This window comes from Phanerochaete carnosa, assembly GCF_000300595.1.
Source record: "Phanerochaete carnosa HHB-10118-sp unplaced genomic scaffold PHACAscaffold_13, whole genome shotgun sequence".
Lineage (NCBI taxonomy): Eukaryota > Fungi > Basidiomycota > Agaricomycetes > Polyporales > Phanerochaetaceae > Phanerochaete > Phanerochaete carnosa.
The window spans coordinates 655966-676405 of record NW_006767640.1 but is presented as its reverse complement, the minus strand read 5'-3'; the positions used below and the strand labels follow the sequence as shown (position 1 = coordinate 676405).

The window sequence follows — 20440 nt, the reverse complement described above, 5'->3', positions numbered from 1 at the left end:
CAGGTACGACGGATGCTGCTGCTCCGGCATGCTCGGCAGGGCGGCCGACACATATTGCATCACAGTACGGGCCGCCCTGGTGCAGTATAGGCCCTCACTTGTACTAGGAGACAGCTCGGAAGGCGGTAGATGCGAGGTGGCAGGGGCAACTAGAGAAGCGAGGAACAGGTTACTAGAGGGAACTTGCCCATAGGCCTTCAATGTACCTCTGTGCTCCTCTGGCCTCACACGGGTGTATCCCGCTTCGTACCATGCGGAAAAGCTTTCAACTAAGAATCGGATTGCGAGATATACCAAATCCGGCTGATAGTGATTACAGCAGAGCCAAAAGTGTAATCAGACAAAAATCGAACGGATTTTGGACAGGAGCGCTCAGATTCTGCTGCAATCGGAATCTGGGTCACACGATTATCAAAATCCCGCAGATAGTGCCCAGGATGCTGTCCGCGGGGGCCCTGTGTACAAGGATGCTGCTTGATCTGAGAGGTGTTGGCTTGCAAGGCGGTGCTGCCGTCCTTGCATCTCCTGGGTTTGTTACCCGGCCTGGTGGCGGTCGTCGCTCGGTGGGCTCACAGCGTCGCGAAAGAAGGTGCAAAGCGTAGCGATAAGGCACCTGAATGGAGTCCACTGGAAAGGTTCATCTGGCAATACATAGTCAGGCATAGAGACACGAGTGAGAGCTGAGATCGACCTCGCCGAGGAGCGCGCGAGTGACGTACCCGCCATCAGTCGCCTCTGATGCGCCCTTCCAAACTCGCATCGTGTCGTTCAGTTCCAACTGTCTTTCGCCAGCATGCGGCGCGGACCGCCATAGGAGCCGGCCGTATCTTACATCTCTCTACTTGGTGAATATGTATCCGGTGCTGTTCGACTCCCTCCGTCGACCCGGATGCTTAATTCTGCTCGTCGTTCAACCTTGATCACGACTACCGGACTGCAAACAAATCGCCAGCATGCTCAAGACAGCATAGCCTATAATCCAGGAATATCCTCGCCTGTTCGCTGTGCTGTGAGCCTGCGGCTACCGGATGGGCGAAGGCATGTCGCTTCGACGGTGTATGGGACGCTTCTCTGCCGAGTATGCTCGCGTTCGTGGAGCATTCGATGTAGCGGCTCGCCATGCAACCCAACTTCCCGTGGCCGTGGGGATCTAGAAGTGCCAATCACGGGCTTTTGGCTTTACGCGAGTATCTGGTATCCTTTTCTTATCTTACTGCCGTGTCTCCGAGCCTCTGGGAATCACGTCCTGAATTATGGGAGTCCTTCGCACTTATCGTCGTGCCCCCCTCCTCTTTGCCAACTTCCACCTACATCTATCCCTGCTGCGACTCTGAGAAAACCATGGAAGCCGTTTTACATCTGGACAGACCCGTTTGGGTGGTCTTAATTATCTTTTGCTCGATAGCAGCCTTCCTCACCCGGAGCAGGCTACGGTCGCTGCCGCTTCCACCAGGACCGAAGCGTTGGCCCGTTGTTGGCAATGCGTTTAGCTTTCCGAAAGAGCGAGAGTGGCTTACGTTCATGCGGTGGTCCAGAGAATATAGTGCGTCACTTTGTCTTGTACGTCCGTACTGAACCACTGACCGTGCGGTGCCTATATAGATTCTGACCTGCTGTACTACGAATCTTGGGGGAAACCCTTTGTGGTGATCAATTCCGATCGTACCGCCATAGACCTTTTCGAGCGCAAATCGTCGCTTTACGCAGATAAGTGAGCTCGGGGATGGTTGCATCTTTCACTATGCCCTCATACGGCTCTGGACAGACCACGGATGCCAATGCTTAACGACCTGTGCGCCCTCCACTCCTTTCTCCCTTTGAGAGCGGTCGTGGTGACGAGCTCTACGCTAATAGCTGTGGCTGGGCCTGGGACATATCATTCATGCCATACGACGACACGTGGAAGCTCGCGCGCAAGCTATTCACTCGGCATTACCGCGCGGGCGCTGCTGTGCGGTACCGCGACGAGGAGACGCGCTGCGCCCGCGAATTGCTGGCTGATATCCTGCAGAACGATGTTCAGCTGTTCGAGCACACGCGCCTGTGAGTATCACATGCACAGTACACCCGCGAGAAGAGCTACGTCAGCTGACAACCCTGAAAGGGCCTTTGGAAAGCTGATCATGAACGTAACGTATGGGATCGACGTCAAGTCTGCGGACGATAAGTATATCAAGAATGCGCAGAAGGCGTTGTACGCAATCACGGCTACGGGTAACGTCGGAACGTATCTTGTAGACTCCATACCGCTACGTGAGCATTGTGCTACAGCGTTAACGCAATTCGGATGCTGAGGTAGACCTGCAGTGAAATACATTCCGGAGTGGTTCCCGGGCGCAAAATTCCAGCGCGAGGCGCGAGAGTGGAGAGAAGCGGCAGAAGTGATGTCGCAGCAGCCTATCGAGGATGCTAAAGAGGCAATGGTATGTTTCTGCAAAAACCTGTCACACTACATAACTTGCTAGATTGTATATAGGCAGAAGGTAAAGCCCCGCCTTCGGTGCTGCGATCGCTCCTCGAAGACTATGGCGAGAATCCGTCGCCACAAGAGGCATACGCCATTCTCAGCGCAACTGGAACGGCGTACGAGGGTGAGATAATCATTCTAACTAAGTGGTGTTGCACTGAAGTGTACGCACATGGGAAGCCGCGTCCGAGACAGTGAGTACTTTTGACAGCGAATTTGGCATAATCTTGTTGATGTTGCTAGATGTGGTCCACGACGCTCACAGTCATACTTGCGATGCTCCTCTTCCCCGACATCAAAGCCAAGGCTCACGCCGAGCTCGATCGAGCCGTTAGCCGAGAACGCTTTCCCGACTTCGGAGACCAGGCGTCTCTGCCTTATATCACTGCCATCTGCAAAGAGGTGTGCAAGTTCTTCTACTCACCGCTTGTTGGCATGCTCAATGTTGATCAGGCGTTGCGATGGCGGACGCCTTTACCTTTGGGTCAGCTAGCTCCCTGTGCACATGCGCCTATCTTCTGACACAGCTGCAGCTGTTATGCACAGGGTAACCCAAGAAGACACTCACAACGGGTACCACATCCCTGGCGGCTCCACTGTCGTCCTCAATTCTTGGTATGCCCCTTCCGTGCTCTCCCCTCTATCGCACCCTCACTTGACCAGGGCCATCCTATATGACCCCAAACAATACCCGGATCCCGAGAGATTTTCGCCCGAACGCTTCCTAACGCCATCGGGCGAGCTTAATCCGGACGCGCCAGAGCCGACCGCGGCATTCAGCTACGGGCGTCGCGCATGTGCAGGCACCGCCATGGCATTGGACACCCTCTGGATTGTTGTCGCCTCGCTGCTGTGGGCGTTCGACGTACAGCGGGCATTCGACGAAAGCGGAAATGAGATTGATGTGACGGGGGAGTATACCTTCGGCGTCGTATGGTGCGGTCTCCTGTCTTTCTCTGCATTCATGTCCCGTTGATTGAGCGAAACATGCAGCTATCCGGCACCGTTTAGATGTGCTCTGCGGCCGCGGTCAGAGAATATACCCGCGCTGATTTCGGTTTCGTTGGGATGAGCCGCGAATATTTCACCCTTGCTGATTTTAGGCTTCGCCATGCGATCCCCTGGTTTTTTCCCTCGATAGTGTTCTCCTGTAAACATTGTGACGTGCTGATCAAAGCGCGCCTTGTACACCACTATTTAATTTATTAGCTCGTGTCCGCCACGAGGGTGTTATTGCCCGTCCATGCTTGATGGCAACTCTCCGCAGCCCATACACACTTGTCCTCGTGGGGTCCGTGCGACGTCGTACGAGGGATCCGTCTTGCAAACGACATGTGTTCCATTGGTACTCGGCTTGTGAAAGATCTATGGGCGTCGTGAGGTGTTCGCATGGATCCTGCGCCGTGGTGCACGTTGCGTCCCGCTGCTCGGAGGAAAATGGCCCGTAGACAGCAAGCTACTATGTCGGGCTGAGGGGTCTGCTACGTATATGCAAGTTAATGCCCTTCAGGTTACACCACGTATTATTACTACGGTCCGTTCGCTATATCTCCGACTTAATTTCACCATCCACGATTGTTGTGTCGACCCTAGAGCTGATATATTGATAGGCCGTGGGGAAAAGTTTGAGCGCCAGTGGTGGGCGACAAAACCAGCACGGCGGACACGCGTCAGAAAAATTAATGCACAGCACGGACTGATCAGCGCGACTACCATGCTCCAGGGCCAAGCGGGCTGCCGGTAGCCAGCTTCTGGTAGTATCAACGACCATGCGGCCGCCATCGCTGTCGTTCATTTTTAAGCTCGAGAACAAGCTACCTCAATTAACAACCTGAGAATTGCTTGGGATTACTGTGTAGCCCCAAATTGCCTTCGCCATGGATAACGAATCGTTCGTATACGTGAGCAAGCCATTCATAAAGCTAGTCGTATTGTTGAGACCATACCATACAGATTCCTAGTACACAGGGCAAAGGATCTTCAAGTATCGGCGTGTCCTGGGAATGCGCCAAGTGCGGTGCCGTTTTCTTTCAGAAGAATCTCGCACGGCTGCATTTCCGTGTAAATCACACGTTCAAGTTACTACCTTCTCGTGCTGAGGTATCTATCATCTTAAACTTCGTGTGTTGCTCTCATGTTTGTGAATTGCCCAGGTGGTTGAACGTTCCATTATACCTTCGCCATGCACTCCAGCGTACAGCGTGTACGAGGTATATCCAATTCGTCCTCCGCTTTTCAGGTTGCTCATGAGTATGGTACTGAAGCATACCTCTGGTGTTATGGCGGGGAGAGCGTATGCCCTCGGCAGACTGCAAGAAAATGTCGCTAGCGACAGGTGTGTCGCGCATTTTTTATATTCATGAATTCTCAATACCTATGCATAATATTCACAGCTACCAGACTCTGGAGGTGCTCATCACTGGGGGGATTAGCCTGTCTGGGTATCCTATCGTCGATTGCCTTGTCCATGCAGCACAGCATCGCAATCCGCTGCTACGCGTAAGTCGCTCCAGCTATTCAATAGATTATCACATTGATGAACTCCATTAGCTTACTCCTCTACTCGGTGGCGCAGATACGGAAGTAATGGCCGCGCTGACCCGCGACGAGGAACATATCCTGAGGCTCTTAGTGTCCGTATCGGGTACCAATCAGAACGATATTGTACATCTCCGTGGCACCCCTGCAGCTGACCTGTTAAATCTTCTTGATCTGGTGCGCCACTTCCATCTTTCTTCTACAGAGCCATCTGAACAGCACGCCGACAGATTTTGCATCCTACGTCGCCGGGCGCCCCAGACGAATTTCCATTCCAAGCAAGCTTATCAAGACATGGCGTGGAAATAGAACGTTCGCTGCAGCGTACATTCGTGAGGCTGTGTGAGTTGTCCCTGCAGCTCCCTCATAGGTTGTGGCTTGCGGACGTGCACTTGGAAGACCGTCAGCTTGTGAACAGCGGGTCTTATGGAGAAATTTATAAGGGCGAGTATGAGGGGAAGGCCGTAGCCCTGAAGTCCCTCCGCGTCTTTGGGCGCCGTGAAGACGACGCGAGAAATACAAAGGTGCTCCAAAATCTGAATGGCTGCTATGGTACATCGATAACCATGGCTCTTACAGGCATTCTATAGAGAGGTCGCGCTTGCCCGTGGCATGAACCACAGACATGTCTGCCAGATACTAGGGGCTGATCGCGAGTCGTTCGCTGGGAGTCTTATCTGCGTGGTATTACCCTGGATGAGTTATGGTAACGTCCTACAATATATAGCAAAAGTTGGGTGGTCTGCACAAGACGCTATTCGATTGGTCAGCCCCTTTTTTCGGAATTTGCAGCCGAACGTCATTCATAGTCTCGATAGATCTTCCAAGTGGCATCGGGACTGGCATATTTACACGGGAAGAATGTCGTTCATGGAGACCTGCATGTCGTACGTTAGACCTCAGCCTGTTAACCAATTCTAGCTGAGTACACCTTCAGGGGAATATTCCCGTGGATGCAGCCAGAGATGTTCGTCTAGCCGATTTTGGACTTGCCAACTTCTCAGACTCTTCGACGAGCTGCAGCTCAGCCCAACCCGGCGCTATGCGCTGCATGGCTCCAGAGATACTCGATCCGACTCGCTTTCGTCTCCCACGCACCCAGCACACGCCCGCTAGCGATATGTATTCCTTCGGGCAAGTATCATGGCAGGTAAGCACAAAAAGCAGTTCAGTTCAGCTGCCACTCCTCTGATCGATCCAACCTCCAGATTTACACCGGGAAAATACCCTTTCCTGACATGAACAACTACCAGGCGATGTTGGCTATCCTCGATGGCAAATCTCAGGAGCGTTCGCTATCTGACAGAGACATCTCCGACACATTTTGGGACATTATACAGGCATGCTGGTGCTTCGACCCACCCCAGCGTACTGGCGCTGTTACAGCACGCGACCGGCTCGAAGCTATCGACTCCGCAGATCATGCTGACATACCTCCACGTCCTACAATGAGGGATATCGATAGATCCACTGGCTTTCGATTGTCCCACGAACTGGCGCATACCACTGATACCGCTGGGTTCGGCAAGACGTCACGACATCCACCTCCCCCATTGGCTCCGACAATCCTCGACCCCCATCTCCATGATCATAGTCTGATGCTATCCCCTTTGAGCAATGCATCCGCATCATTCGGCTCTGTATGCCCCTCGCCGACACTGATATGCGCAAATCCTTCCATGCAGTACTCAGAGGTCATCCCGCTATCTGTACCAGCCGCCTCTCTGGCTGAGCTCGCTTCCGGCTCTCCAAAGGCTCCCCAAAGAAATCACCAAGCATGTGCGTCCGTGTGCGAGATTGCAGGAGAGCAAGCGCGTCTGGCACGACAGGAACGGAATAAACAGCGGGAAAAGGCTCTGGCCAACAGCCAGCCGGTAGGTCGGACGCGTGGACCTGCGGCAGGGCCTGTGTTGCCTCCCCCTCTGCCGGCGTACTCAGCAAACTTCCCACCGTTGTCACCCCTTCCGCTTTCAGCCTTAGAGACTATGAGGCCACCGGCGCCAGGGTCCAGCAGCAGCGGAACATTGCCTCGTGTACATTTAACCATACCAAGCACCAAAACGCACCTCGGACAATGCGACAGTTCTGCACATGCCACGTCTTCTTTTCGTGAAGTCCGCGGTCTGTCGTCTCTCGGTGACAGAGGCATGGCCTCTCAGGCAGACAATCGGTCTCTTGGCCCACAACCTCTACGTGGAGTCTGTGAGTTTCCTTTTTGGTTTGCTGGCGCTGTATTAATCTAATGTGACCGAGACAGCGATTGGGTTCAGCTCACCTGCTATCTCGTCCCCTTTGGCTCCGATGGAGGGACCAGAACCAGACGTCATAACCCTTCCGTACCCGAGGCATGTCCCTTCGAGCTCTGTGGAAGCAAGCGACGAAGATTCCGAGGAGAAGTGGCGCTTCACGGACCGTGTTCGTGGTCTCCTTCGTCGTGGGAGCAGACATAACGGCCTTGTGAACGACAGTCTGTCTCACATCATCACGCCGTTCTATACGGACGGCTTCGAGCGTGACAAGAGACGGAACCTTCCCGCGGGGGACTGTCTGTCTCGTAGTGTCACACCGCCCCCTACACACCGCCTGAGGCGTTGGAGCAAGCCGAGCCGCTTTGGAAAAGACAATATGTCCCATATCATCACGCCGTTTTACATAAACGACTTCGGGCGATAGTATGACCCTCAAGAGCAGAGACAATATTATAAGTTATGTTGTGACATGTATCATTCTTTTTCCCTTGGGGCCTCACGCAACGGACATCACAATCTCAGCGGCTCTACTATCTGTGTCCTCAACTACGTGCCTCTTCCTTTATCACCATCCGTCGCGGATTCCTTTGACAAGGGAAATCCTATATGATCCCGGACGATATTTGAATGCTGGGCGAGTTCTCGGGCGCGCCAGAGCCGACGGCCACGGCGGCACTGGGCTATTAGCGCCGGCGGGCGCGGGCGTTCGACGCGCAGCTGGCGGTGAACGAGAATAATATAGAGATTAACGTGACAGGAGAGTGGAGCTTTGGTGTTCTTGGTGCGCGCTCATCTTTCTCTGCGCCCATGAGTCGCTAGTTGGACGAGCTATCCGACACCGTTTAGATGTGCTTTGCGGTCGTGGTCAGAGGGCATACACTCGACCGTCTTTCTTTCGTCAGAGCCTCAAGCTGCGAATATCCTAGTATTGGTGACCTTACGCCTCGTCTTACAACTCTGTGACTACCTCTACTAAGTGCGTTCTTCTGTAAACTTCGTAGCATGACGCTGGAGTGCCGTACTTTGTATCGTGCAGCGCACATGAGATCTGAAGATATCAACCTTTGGTTATATCATCCCGAACCATACACGCTCATGTTGGCTACGACTAGCGCTTGCCGCTAACAAGCTTTACTTCGCACAGCCCTATCAGGTGGTAACTCACCGCTTTCTGTCCACCTTGGTCTACGCAATGTTGACAGTCGCTATAATGCGCTCCGGGAGCCCTGTGTTCCGCAGCGTCTGCTTGACTTCTCCTTGTCAGGGCGCCCCTGCCACCGGCGAGGCTCCCATTTAGTGTCAATGATCAGTTCTTCCAGCGCAGGTGCTTTTGACAAAGCCGTGACTATCTCCGGCTTCGCGTCGTAGTACTCGTTAAGTGCCACAAATTTCTTCGCAGAATGTTAGATGTCAGCGAGGGATGCGAGAGAAGTACGATACTTACCAATGACGTCCGGGAATCTGCTATGCAGGAGTTGAGAAGAGCCTTCGCCTCGGTGACCGCCTTGTTGGGGTGGTTTCCTGCGGGATGATGGTGCGGCTTTTCCGAACGCGTGACCGGAAGTGCGTTCCGCAAGCCTGCAATCCATTCTGCCGTCTTGAAGTATGAGATAAGGTGCAGTGTGTGTATGTTCGGCGCATGCTCCACAATCGTGTATAAATCGTTCCCGCAACCGCCCTCCATCCGTAGCCGACGAATGGCCTCGCCGACGACCGGATTCGATAGTACGAGGCCAGCAACCTTCTTGGTGCATTCTGTGCTCCAGACATGCGCAGAGTCGTAAAGCAACGGCGGAGTCCCAGCGTTTCGACACGAGCAGTATGTCGCTGCTCGATTGCGGGCCGTACCTCTGACGAATTGAAAAGTGTTGGAACTTGCAGAATTGTTCTTCAGACAGAGACAACCTGAGGCCCAGAATTTCTCGGAGTAGCTCGTAATTTTTGTCCCTATATGCGAGGTTACGCATGTGTGCGTCGGTCGGCGTCTCGCGCTTTGCTTACGTAGTAATAGCCGCCGACATTTCTCCAGAAATCGAGACCACTCACAAGCACTTGTACTGTCCCATCCTCACGATCGCGAGCTGCAGTTCAGCACAACCTGGGTCACCGGCTTGGGAGAAAGGGGCGCTTCGGCACTCAAGGCGGCTGGCATGTTGCTTATGTCAGCGCTGTCCGCCGGTTTGCCTATATGGTGTCTTCTGGATAGTGCTCATGCAGGCAGGCTTCGCATAATTCTCAGAAGACGGAGGGCTATACCGGATGTTCGGGATAGGTCAACTATCGTGCTAAATCTACGCGCGGCCATCCACAGGTGGCAGGCGCTCCGAACGAACCGGCCCTCGAAGGGAATAGCTTATAGACCAGGGCAGCCGCAACTCGCTTTCTGGAATGCTGTTTATTCAAAGCTAGGGAATGCGCGCCATCTTTCTTTCTCGAAGGTCCCTGCGAGCCTTGCTGTCCCTGGGGAAGCTTATGCCCCTAGAGCGTCAAATGTCCGGCTCTGGTATGTATGCGGCATGCGCGGCCCAGCAACCCTAACAGTCCCTGCCCTTATTCAACTTGAATCGGGTCAGCCGACTCACTTACTACACACCGCATGTTACGGAAAGTATATGTCATAGAGGTAGCTAACCGTCCTCAACGTCGAACACGTCTCAGAGGCTCTTTTAGTGTCCCAGCAAAGTCATATCCGCCACAAGTCGTATCGGGATGTGGCGCCAATTAATGCGAGCTGCCTGATTACTCGCATAGCAACCAACTTCGCCTATCTACGTACGTTTCTAAATTAATGCTTCTGCGAGCTAAAATTGATCGATTTGGGGCAGCACCGGACCTCCATACTCCGCCGCTATCTACTTTGGACTTCCCGAAGCCAAACTCATGCTTGCTCACCCGCTCTCTGTGGGGGGTACTTGAGCAGGGTCTTATCAACCTCGGGGCTCGCAAGTGCTGTGCTGAGCCCAAAGCTGATATCAGCGGCGACGCCAGCTATCACGTAGCAAACGACTATGAAACTCCTTCAAATGTCCAAATTGCGTCGACAGCTTCATCTCTACCGAACGCGATGACAGGTCTGCAATTTTGGTGACATAAGAAGCGCTTTTTGCTTGGCCAGCCTTTCTAGAACCATGCGCCTCCGTGGTCATCTGCCTACCCTATCCCGTAGCTGCAGATATAAAGTGCGCCGTCGAGGGTCAAGTGAAGGTCGCGAGCAGCCATGCAGCTTCTCAGCACCGTCCTGGTCGCTCTCGTATTCAGCGGCACTCGCCTCGCTGACGCGTTGCAGATCTCATCGGCGGGCATGACTGCGTTGTTGGGCAGTGTTGCATACCATGTTGCCCCTACTCCGGTCGCCACGCTCTCCCTCAGTAACTCCAGCGAGGCTGCGTCTCTGAAGTCCGGTGAGACGTTTGTGCCCTTCACTTTTGTGGATGCTAGCGGAGGTAGCTTTGGGCCTGGCGACCTCGCTTCCGTGGTAGCAAAGAATGCTGCCTCAGACGACGTATGGTCCCCGAATTTTCTGACCGGTCAGTGACAACATGATTCAATGTCGTCTCGCTGTTATCATGATGATTTTAGGACTGTACATATCCTCCGCGGCTGCCCCTAGCCTCAGTCCGGGCAATGGGACTGAAATCATTTTGTCTTCGTCGGACACACCGTTGAGCGCATCCATTCCCCCCGGCCCCTACATCGTGAATACTGTCACCGGTAACGTTTTTGAAGGTACGTGATTTTTGTAAACCCTAGAAGGTCTCATTTTATCTAAACCCTCGCAGCCTGGCGCTTGTACAGTGACGAGAACCAGGCGTTCCTCTATGGCACAGTGCCCGACGGCGAAGGCGGCTTCACCGAGCTCGACGCCAACATAGACGGAGCGGCCACCGTCAGCGTTGCAGTGCCTTCACGCCTATATTTCACTCCAACTGCAGAGAAGCCCCTCGCTGGTGCGCGCATCGCCGTGAAGGACATCTACGACCTTCAGGGCCTGCGCACCGGCTGTGGCAGCCGCGCATACTTCCACCAGTACCCGCCGAAGAACACGACCTGCCCTGCGATACAGCGCCTCATCGACGGTGGTGCCATTATAGTGGCGAAGGCGAAGACGTCCCAGTTCGCGAACGGCGAGACGGCCACGGACGACTGGGTCGACTACCATGCGCCTTACAACCCTAGGGGCGACGGTTATCAGGACGGCAGCTCCTCGTCTACTGGCTCTGGCACGAGTATTGCTGCGTATTCGTGGCTGGACTATGCTGTGGGGAGCGATACTGGCGGGTCGATGCGTGGTCCCGCGGGTGTCAACGGTGTCTTCGGAAATCGGCCCTCCCACGGAGCTGTCCCTCTGACCGATGTCATGCCACTGGCGCCGGAATTGGACTCTGGAGGAATATTTGCTAGAGATGCCAAGTCCTGGCAGGTCGCCGGCAACTGGTGGTACCAGAACTTTACACAGGTACGGTCTCACCCGTGTGTATCCCGGACCACGCTGACTATGAGGATCAGTTCAACAAGTACCCGTCAACCATTCTATTCCCAGTCGATGCCTGGGGCAGCAGCTTCCTGACGGACCCGCCCAAGGCCGGCACTGCTGACGCAATGTTCAACACCTTCATCCAGAAGCTCGAAGGCTTCTTGAATACGTCGCGGACGGAGTTCAACCTGACGACGATGTGGAACGCGACGAGCCCGCTGATAGCGAATGTATCGAACCCCCCACCGCCGCTGCGCACGGTGCTGAACACGACGTACGCCGACTTGATCGCTCTCGACCAGATCTCGCTCGTCGCGGACCCGTTCATCGCGGACTACAAGGCGTCCCACGCCGGCCAGAGCCCGTTCATCGACCCCGTACCGCTCGCGCGCTGGACCTACGGACGCACGCTCAACGCCACGGAGCGCAAGGCGGAGGCAATCACGAACAAGACAGTCTTGATGAACTGGTTCCAGAACACGGTCCTGAACGGGACAAACGACGAGACGTGTTCGAACGCGATCTTCCTGTACCCGCAGAGCTCGGGAAAGACGAACTATCGCAACGCGTATCTCGAGTATGTGGCTTCGTTCTTTTGGCCTATGTCGCGCATTCTCACACGTTATGCCAGCCCGCCGACCCCACCTTTTGGCTTCAGCACTGACACGATCGCGATATACGCGGAGACTCCTGATATGGTCGTTCCAGGTACGTACGCGTGTTCGTTCGCCATCTTCTCGTTCTGCGGCATTTACGACGCACCGCAGTTGGAGAGCTTCCGTACAACTCCACCATCAGTCTCACGATCGAGACTTTACCTGTCACCATCAGCTTTGTTGCTCAGAAGAACTGCGTAAGCTGCCCCCACTTCGACCTGCTTTTGACGCATGCTCATACGCCGTGCATAGGATCTCATGCTGTTCAGCCTCTTCGCTGCCTTGCAGGATGCCGGGATCGTCAGCCCTGTGGTCACGGGACAGAAGATGTTCGCATAATATACGCGTGCATTAGAGAGAATACATGCTACTGCGCTATGATCTCTTTGAAATACAGCTACCAATTGTTGGCAGGAGGTATGCCAGAAATTCTCCCTAACACTCCAGGCCTCTAATGAAGGTCTATGTGCATCATGGTGCTGCCGTGCCAAGTTCGCTAATTCGAGTAAGAGGAGTAGTGCTTGCACCGCGTGAACTCGAGACGACCATTGATGGCCCTGCTAGTACGAAATACTCACATTCAGGTCTCCTGATGGGCGCGTCCAGTGTAACTCTAGCGGCGAAGCTTCTCCATGAACTTCGACGGCGACTGGCTAACTTCACAAGACTAAATCAAGCGGACACAAATGTGGAACACGAGTATCGCTGTTTCTTCCTCTTGCGGTGGATTTATGCGGGGGTAGGTATCACGGCGGTTGGCAGGAAGGACGATTTGTGTTGCGCGGTGGTCGGTCAGGGCTAACGGGATGGCTAACCCTAGAAGAAACTGGATGGGTCGCTGAAAGCTGAGCACCAAAGAGGGCAGGGCTCGGCTTAGGTTGTGCGGCTGGCCGTTCAAATTGTCCTGTCTTCGAGTGCTTACAAACAACCGGAGGGCTGCGTGCGCATTGCACTGAGTACTGAGGCCTGGGGATGTATCGACGCCGCCCTGCCAATAGGCTTAACAGCGAGATCTGGAGTGGCACCACTATATTGATCTCGCGCTCACCTGGACTACGTATATTTACTTTCTACCTATCCTCATCCGCCGAGGCAATCGATGCGGGCTTGACTGGACCTCAGAATTCCAGGCCGCAGGGGTCGTCCACGAGCAATTGATAAAAAGTGCAACACGACGGAGCGAGCCTTGGACGGGTCGGCCCATCATGACGTCATATGCCTTTAGTTACTTCATCGGTTCTTCACGGGCGCCCTGATTAGGATTATAAATGTTTATATGCAATTGTGCCATGTACAAGGAGGGCAAGTTTGCCCCGGGTTCATAACAACAAAAGAATAATGAGCACACAAATATATGTTAATGAAATTGTGATGCAGCAGAACATTCTCATACAATGTACGTATACGTATACACATTATGGATGCTACAATATAGAGGCTCATGTGCCTTGCTACAGCTATGTCAGATCGCACTCCAATCCTAGACAGGCGGAAAAATCAGTAGCTGCAAATGCAGCATATACAAAGGCACAATTAGATGCAATCAGCAGACCTGGTGAGCAAATTAGCAATAAAGTATGCACTCGACACTGAATTTTTGTTTCGATTTTTGAGCTCGTGTTTACCGGCGCCTTGTACGCACGTTATTTACCCCAACTTGGCGCTACGAGATGCTCGGTCTTGAACCACCTGCCTTCGTGCTCTTCATCCGTGGACGTGTGCTGAATGCAGCCATGTTCCATCTCTCTGGCCCTCCTTCGTGGACATGTGCTGAATGCAGCCTTTTCCAAGCTCTCTGGCCCTTCTTCATGGACATGTGCTGAATGCAGCCTCGCTCCATCTCTCTGGCCCTCCTCTGTAGATGTGTGCTAAATACAGCCTCGTCCAATATGCCCACACTTGCCCAATGTCTATTCTACCACACCTCACTGCCTCCTGGCACTCCATGTATCACACCAGCTGGACAACAGGTTCTTGCCCGAGAGAGGACAGGTCTTTCCATTGGGGTATGTTGTTATTCAGGTGTGTAGTGCTCCATACTTTTGTTATTTTTATGATTATCTTTTATCTCTTTCTTTAGTCCACCACCTCGCTTGTCGCACCATCATATGCCCCATCACACCTACCAGTGGCTGCAGCAGCAGCAGCAGCCAGCAGCTCATCCCAGCTGTTTAGGCCTGCATAACTGCCCAAGCTTGTCTGCCCCTGCTGTTTGTCTTTGCAAGTCCCACTACCACCATCTAAATCAACCTTCCTGCCCATGACCGAGCTGCCGCACTGGCAGAGCATGCACTCGCCCATGCTGTGCTTCTCGTACGACATCGCCACTGCCACCTTGGAGGCAGACCTGTCCTCGCACTTGCTCTCGCTGCACATCCATACACCCTGCGATTCCAGATCTGGTGCCCGATTCCACTCCACTGGACGATAGTAATGCACTACACCTGAGGAATATCTTCAACTTCACATCACCATACCTTGCTTGGACATAGCCAATAGGGAGTGCAATGTTAGATGCTGAGAAGGAGCTTGCTGAGAACCTTACTGACCAGCTCATTAATTTGTAGACCTTATTCTGCAACAGTTTTGAGTTTAAATTAGATGTCTAGAATTATATTAATAGTCTACCCATACATGCCTGGTCAATATACCCTCACCTGCTTACTGTGGCCTCGCACGGCTGCCTGATTATGTAAGCAATCTGTTGAGCTGAACTGACCCGAATTGACCCAGGTCATTAGCCATGTCAAAAGGTCATCACCCGTCAGTTGAACACTGAAATGGCAGGCCCGCCAAACTCCAAATTATCTTGCTGATGGACTATGTCCCAAATTACAAATCGAGCTTTCAAAGTCAGCGTCTTGAAGTGATCTTGACGCTGTCTGAAAGTGGCTTGAGATTAGATTGTAAGATCGGGCGGGTTCTTCGTATGGCTCTCAAGATGCCATCATATCTATAAATTACTTATTCTGCAATCATCGCCTGCAAACCACTTGGAAGTGCACGCTCCAACCTCAAGGACGTCCAATGCTTTCTCCTACACCCACCTGTGTGTCCCCCTTCCTGATTTTTAGTTCTGCGCTGAGTATTTGACCCATAGAATGTAAGTACAATATTAATTTTCTCTCAATGTGTGCTAGAATGCGTTATTTGTTGAGCTCACTGCCGATAGACCACTGATTGCGCGTGACTGTACCATCTAGATTGTCCAGCCCCTCGATCAACATCTCCGTATCCAAATATCAACAATGCCGGCCATTCGTGCTCAGAAGAGCAACTGCAAGGTCTCTTCCAAGCGCAAGACTTGCCCATTCTGCCATGGTGAATTCAAAGTGAACGGATTTGTGAAGCACCGTGCAGCTTGTGAGCGCCAGGCCAAGAACAGAGCCACAGATGAAGCTCTCGAAGAGGAATTGGGGCGCTTGCGCCTTGCTAATCGCAGTTGTAGTGAGTTCAACTCTACGGCTCATCTAATTGCAAAGACTGACAGCTCCGCCTTCAGACATGGCCTGTACGAGTACTGTTGAGGAGATCAATCTCTCTGCTTCGGAGAATATGGATAATCTCTGTAAGTATCTTCTTTAAGTCTCATATGCAAAGATGCAGTGGTCTCATTGTGAACTCAATCTCTATCTTACAGCCTCACCAATACCTCAAGGTATGTATATACATGTCACTATCTCCCCTGGACTGTTTGTAATATGACAATACTGTGCACAGCACTGGCCAGTCTCCTTTCTTTCTTTCCCAGACTCGAATTCAATGAAGCCGTTCCTTTTGCTGATGCCGGCAATGAGGCTTTTGTCCAAGATCCCATGTCAATGCCACTTCAGTCTGATTCCCAGGAACAATTAGCCACTATGGGTACCTCAGAGGACAGAGAGCTGGTGCGCCAGCAATTGCCATCCTCCGGCTCAGAGGACCAGGCCGATGAAGTTCCGCAACTTGATGACTTTAAAGTTGAATACCACCCAAGCTGTGGGATTTCGGCATGCACCTATCAGTTTGACGAGTACCAGAGAGAATGACCAACAATTCCACCTCCGGCAAAGCTTCTTGAGTTTGTGAGCATGCCGTGGCATTTGTTTCGTTGTTATGATGACTTCGAGTTTGCTGAGGTCGTTCTTGAGGCTGGGATGAGTCAGCAGCAGATCAGTCGTTTGCTTGCGGTGGTGAAGCACATACAATCTGGCGGCTCAGACTTCTCTTTTGCTACACACAAAGACATTACTGCTGCTTGGCAAAGAGCCTCACAGCATCATGCTCAGGTATGCAGGGCTGCAGCCAGCTTTGTTGGTGCTCGCTGCTGATCTTTTATGTATTTAGTTCAGCAAGTATACTGTATCTGCCATGTACAATCAGCAGGAGCATTTGTTTGATGTTCATGCACAGCCTTTGTGGGAATGGGTTCTTAATCAGGTGAAAAGTCCCCTCCTCGCTTCCAACTTTCAGTGGGATGCACAGCGTCTCTACAAGCATAATGGAGAGTCCTGAGTGTGGTTTGTTGATGATCCATATACTGCAAGCCGAATGTGGGATGTACAGGTGCGTGAAGTTTTTATCATAGACATATATTTGTAATCTGGCATTGATATGGCATTCAGTTGGAGCTGCCACATGGCAGAAAACCTCTTGGTATAATTCTCTCAGCCGATAAGGCCAAGCTTTCAAGCTTTGGTACACAGAATGGATACCCAGTAATTGCACGAATTGCAAATCTGGATGTGGAGACACAAAATGGCAGAGGACCTGGTGGAGGGTGCATTGTGGGATTCCTTCCTATAGTACATACCATGTTCTTCTCACTTACGCAGCTTTATAAGCATTTAACAGGTGCATGAGAAAGCATTTGGCCACGGCAAGCCAGGATATGTGAATTTCAAGAATGTCATTTGGCATAAAGCATTCTACAAGGTCATCAAGACAGTCAAGAAGCTCTCACGTGTAGGCTTCTGGGCATAATGCAGCGATGAATTGACACGGTGGTTATTTCCATTTATTATTATTCTCTCCGCAGACTATGAAGAACAGTGGGTAATATTTTGCCTAACTCATACTATGATTACTAAACAAAATAGCAGATGCGTCATGGCACTCATTCGTAGCACCAATGGCAACTGCCCATGCCCTGTGTGTCTTGTACCAAAGGCCCAGCAAGCACAAGGTCACAATGTGCATCCAGTCCGAAAAGCAGCTGATGTACAGGTAATTTTTACTACGAAGCTAAAGCGTGGCCAGAAGAAGAAATTTCTCAAACAGCTGTCGCTCCGAAATGTTGAGGTACGCAAGCAATCCTTATTGGTGTTTTGCACCAGCTTATATCTGACCAATCACCTGTATATTGTGCAGAATGTCTTTTGGAAGCTTGCTCACTCGGATCTGCACAAGGCACTCTCTTTTGACCGACTTCATGCTTATCACTTAGGACTCTTTGGCAAACACCTCTGGCCAGAGTTAAAATTAGTGGTTGAAGGCTTGGATAGGAGTATCCGGGTGGCTATCAACAATCAGTAAGTGCGTGTATTTTAAATAATTGCTGATAGCTTAATTCCCTGAGCCAGATCAATGGTGTTCCCAATATGGCAGGGCCTATACCACTTTGCAAAAGGTGTCCTCTATATTGAGTTCTCTGATGGTTCAAAGTACGAAGACCTATCAAAGGTACGTGTTCATTCAGATTACCCTGCAACACATTCTCAAAACTTTCTTGTAGATTATTGTCTTTATTTCATTCTGGGCATTGACCGCAGAGACCAGTAGGCGCGGCTATGCGCTGTTGAAGCTCATTTGTCGGTATATTGAGTGTGATATGTATGCAAGCTTTGAGGTCCATACAACTGAAACTGTCGATGCCTATTGGCAGTGTATTCACCAGGTTTACAAGGCTCTTGAGGTACGTCACACTTGCCTTGCAATAAAGCAGGCCACTACTCACTGTTCTCCTATGTAGAAATATATTCCCCTTTGTGTTGGCGATAAAAAGCATAAAGACTGGAACTTTGCAAAGAACCATTCGCATATACACGCTCCCGAGGACATTCTTGCCAAAGGTGTCATGCGAAATTTCAGCACACAGGTCAGTGAGTCAATGCAAGGCGGCATACAAGATATATACCATGACCACTCAAATCAGAGAGACATGGAAGGACAGGTGTGTTATACCTCAGCTCTTTGCTTACTGTTCTCATTGTGGTTCCTCCTGTTACAGCTTGCAAAGGTTGACCACTGGTTTTTCTGTGCTTGCTCAATCTGAGATCGAATTAACGCGTATGATGATCTTACGGAAAGCATCTCAAGCATGAATGAAGACTCCCTTGACCCCAATACAGGAAAGCCATGAGTAGAGCGTTTCCAATTCAACCAGGTTTACGCTGGTGGTCGAGAGCGTCCAGCAACCCTCGAAGCAATAGAGCAGAGCCATAGAAGCAATCCAGCTTTCTGTGATTTTACCTCTCGTCTTAACACCTTCTTAACTGGCTGGTTTGCAGAACTGCCAGTAGAGGAGCCCCTGAGCATTTCCAGAGCTACTTCCAGATGCATCCAAGTGAAGCTAAAACCATCTGACAAGGTCAGATCATAGTACTTTTATTATTGTGCCAGTTGACCGACTGTCTGGCAGGTGATTGAGTGTTCTTATCTCAGGGTGGACTATGAGTCCAAAGTTACCTGGAAGACAGTCACCGACTATTTGCGATGCTCTCCGGACTTTTATAAGAAGCCACAGTACGATGGAGCCATTGTCGATGCCGGCGGCGGCAAATGCGTTATTGTCAAGCTGCATTTCACCTTTGTCATCGATTGTGGCAGCAAGCTATACCCTCTCGCGCTGGTGCAGGCTATGCAGATCCCTGGGTCCCCTCAAGCTCAGTGTAATGTTGACTATAACCTTGCCCTCTACCGTGTGAAGGCAAAGAGAGCTCCTGTCTTCATACCTCTGCAATCGATCATACACGGCGCACTTCTGTATTCTGATCCGCTGCGCACTGATGAGTACTTAGTTGTAGATACAATCGAGACTGGAGATATATTTTTGCGGCTGAAGGAGATGTTTTCTGACCAAGGATTAGCTTAGCTGATTGCTCTCGTGACTGATGTATGTGGTTTATGTTTATAGCCAGAAATTACATTTGTTTTGTATAGAATACGGCTGCTCAACAAGCTAATCAAGAGATAGAGGAGAGAAGCATTCACTGGTCACATCTTTTCTGAAAGCTTTGTGGTGTTGCCTCATTTTGGCAATAATGTGAGCGCTGGGCTCTTGACACAACCGTCGCATTCCGTGACCCGGCAACGCCAAAACAGCCATTCACGTCCTCGCGCTCCGACTCACCGCTCTCAATCGAGCCCACACGCGAGTCCTCCTTGTCGCTGCTCACTCTCAGACGCTTGCACGACAGTATATTTGTCACGCCGAACATACCCGCCGTGGGAGTCGCATCCGAGAACAGCCCCTCGTACTCGACGGACGACGGCAACGCCGGCTGGCTGACGACATACGAGCCCGTGAGGACGGATGTGTTGAGCGTCAGCAAGTGCGTTGGAAGGCTTGAGTACACCTGGTCGGGCGAGACGTACTGGAGGCTGATGTACTGGGGTGCCTCATCCAACGTCGAGGGGTACTGCAAGAGCAGGGAGCCATTAGTATAGACGGACTCGGGCGAGCCCAGCTGCTCGATCTGCGGACTGTGCGAAAAGCTGTGGACAACGGACGGGAGCTGGTTGTCTGCGTCTATGTCAGCAGGGCGGCACACGTAACAGACGCACAGGCGACTCACCATGGAGGGTGTACGCTGTCAGAGCCAGCTCTTGGCTGAGGCCACCGGCGCTGCCATCGTAGTAAGATGACATCTCCGGTGGCGAGAACTGCATCTCGGCTGCACGGTCGAAGGAGTTCTGGGTGTAGGCCGGTGCTGGGGCTCAAACTTTGCCGATGGTAGCTGCGAATAGCCCATCTGCCCTTCCTGAACATAGTGCATACCACGAGGGACAGAATTCTCCAGCGGATATGTCACGGCCACCGTAGCCGTGAAGGTGTAGTTGGGCTCAGAGAAATCTT

At 52.0% G+C, this 20440-nt stretch overlaps 8 protein-coding genes across 8 annotated transcripts in view; 6 read left to right on the top strand and 2 right to left on the bottom strand.

Moving 5' to 3' along the window:
- PHACADRAFT_265240 (uncharacterized protein) overlaps window positions 1-500 on the bottom strand; it is a 4223-nt gene extending 3723 nt beyond the window's left edge. The window contains exon 1 of the mRNA XM_007401673.1: window positions 461-500. The gene's annotated coding sequence lies outside the window, so the exon portion shown is untranslated. The remainder of the gene's footprint in view (window positions 1-460) is intronic.
- Window positions 501-1295: 795 nt separating this feature from the next.
- On the top strand, window positions 1296-3686 carry PHACADRAFT_265238 (uncharacterized protein). Its single transcript, XM_007401672.1, has 13 exons — window positions 1296-1543; window positions 1603-1711; window positions 1766-1792; window positions 1855-2043; window positions 2105-2253; window positions 2308-2423; window positions 2477-2591; window positions 2615-2616; window positions 2711-2869; window positions 2921-2951; window positions 3001-3082; window positions 3131-3403; window positions 3461-3686. Exons 1-13 carry the CDS (start codon window positions 1522-1524, stop codon window positions 3537-3539), a joined length of 1353 nt encoding a protein of 450 aa, XP_007401734.1. The 5' UTR covers window positions 1296-1521; the 3' UTR covers window positions 3540-3686.
- A 1043-nt stretch (window positions 3687-4729) lies between these two features.
- On the top strand, window positions 4730-8058 carry PHACADRAFT_188727 (uncharacterized protein). The gene is made up of 8 exons (XM_007401671.1): window positions 4730-4802; window positions 4861-4966; window positions 5018-5182; window positions 5236-5770; window positions 5824-5892; window positions 5943-6155; window positions 6214-7207; window positions 7263-8058. The coding sequence occupies exons 4-8, from the start codon at window positions 5618-5620 to the stop codon at window positions 7676-7678; spliced, it is 1845 nt and encodes a 614-aa protein (XP_007401733.1). The 5' UTR covers window positions 4730-4802; window positions 4861-4966; window positions 5018-5182; window positions 5236-5617; the 3' UTR covers window positions 7679-8058.
- A 217-nt stretch (window positions 8059-8275) lies between these two features.
- Window positions 8276-9175, bottom strand: PHACADRAFT_214196 (uncharacterized protein). The gene is made up of 2 exons (XM_007401670.1): window positions 8699-9175; window positions 8276-8645 (listed from the first exon to the last, which is right to left on the bottom strand). Exons 1-2 carry the CDS (start codon window positions 8936-8938, stop codon window positions 8460-8462), a joined length of 426 nt encoding a protein of 141 aa, XP_007401732.1. The 5' UTR covers window positions 8939-9175; the 3' UTR covers window positions 8276-8459.
- A 31-nt stretch (window positions 9176-9206) lies between these two features.
- On the top strand, window positions 9207-10040 carry PHACADRAFT_265234 (uncharacterized protein). The gene has a single exon (XM_007401669.1). It carries the CDS (start codon window positions 9405-9407, stop codon window positions 9873-9875), a length of 471 nt encoding a protein of 156 aa, XP_007401731.1. The 5' UTR covers window positions 9207-9404; the 3' UTR covers window positions 9876-10040.
- Window positions 10041-10063: 23 nt separating this feature from the next.
- On the top strand, window positions 10064-12723 carry PHACADRAFT_214195 (uncharacterized protein; the record flags this gene model as incomplete). The annotated part of the gene is made up of 7 exons (XM_007401668.1): window positions 10064-10781; window positions 10834-10980; window positions 11034-11710; window positions 11761-12305; window positions 12360-12436; window positions 12496-12581; window positions 12637-12723. Exons 1-7 carry the CDS (start codon window positions 10472-10474, stop codon window positions 12721-12723), a joined length of 1929 nt encoding a protein of 642 aa, XP_007401730.1. The 5' UTR covers window positions 10064-10471.
- A 2909-nt stretch (window positions 12724-15632) lies between these two features.
- PHACADRAFT_33240 (uncharacterized protein) lies at window positions 15633-16412 on the top strand (the record flags this gene model as incomplete). Its single annotated transcript, XM_007401480.1, has 4 exons — window positions 15633-15831; window positions 15875-15952; window positions 16025-16042; window positions 16105-16412. 4 exons carry the CDS (start codon window positions 15633-15635, stop codon window positions 16410-16412), a joined length of 603 nt encoding a protein of 200 aa, XP_007401542.1.
- A 1060-nt stretch (window positions 16413-17472) lies between these two features.
- Window positions 17473-19456, top strand: PHACADRAFT_201366 (uncharacterized protein; the record flags this gene model as incomplete). The annotated part of the gene is made up of 6 exons (XM_007401667.1): window positions 17473-17664; window positions 17734-17894; window positions 17946-18045; window positions 18098-18277; window positions 18335-18460; window positions 19004-19456. 6 exons carry the CDS (start codon window positions 17473-17475, stop codon window positions 19454-19456), a joined length of 1212 nt encoding a protein of 403 aa, XP_007401729.1.
- Between the last annotated feature and the right edge of the window lie 984 nt (window positions 19457-20440).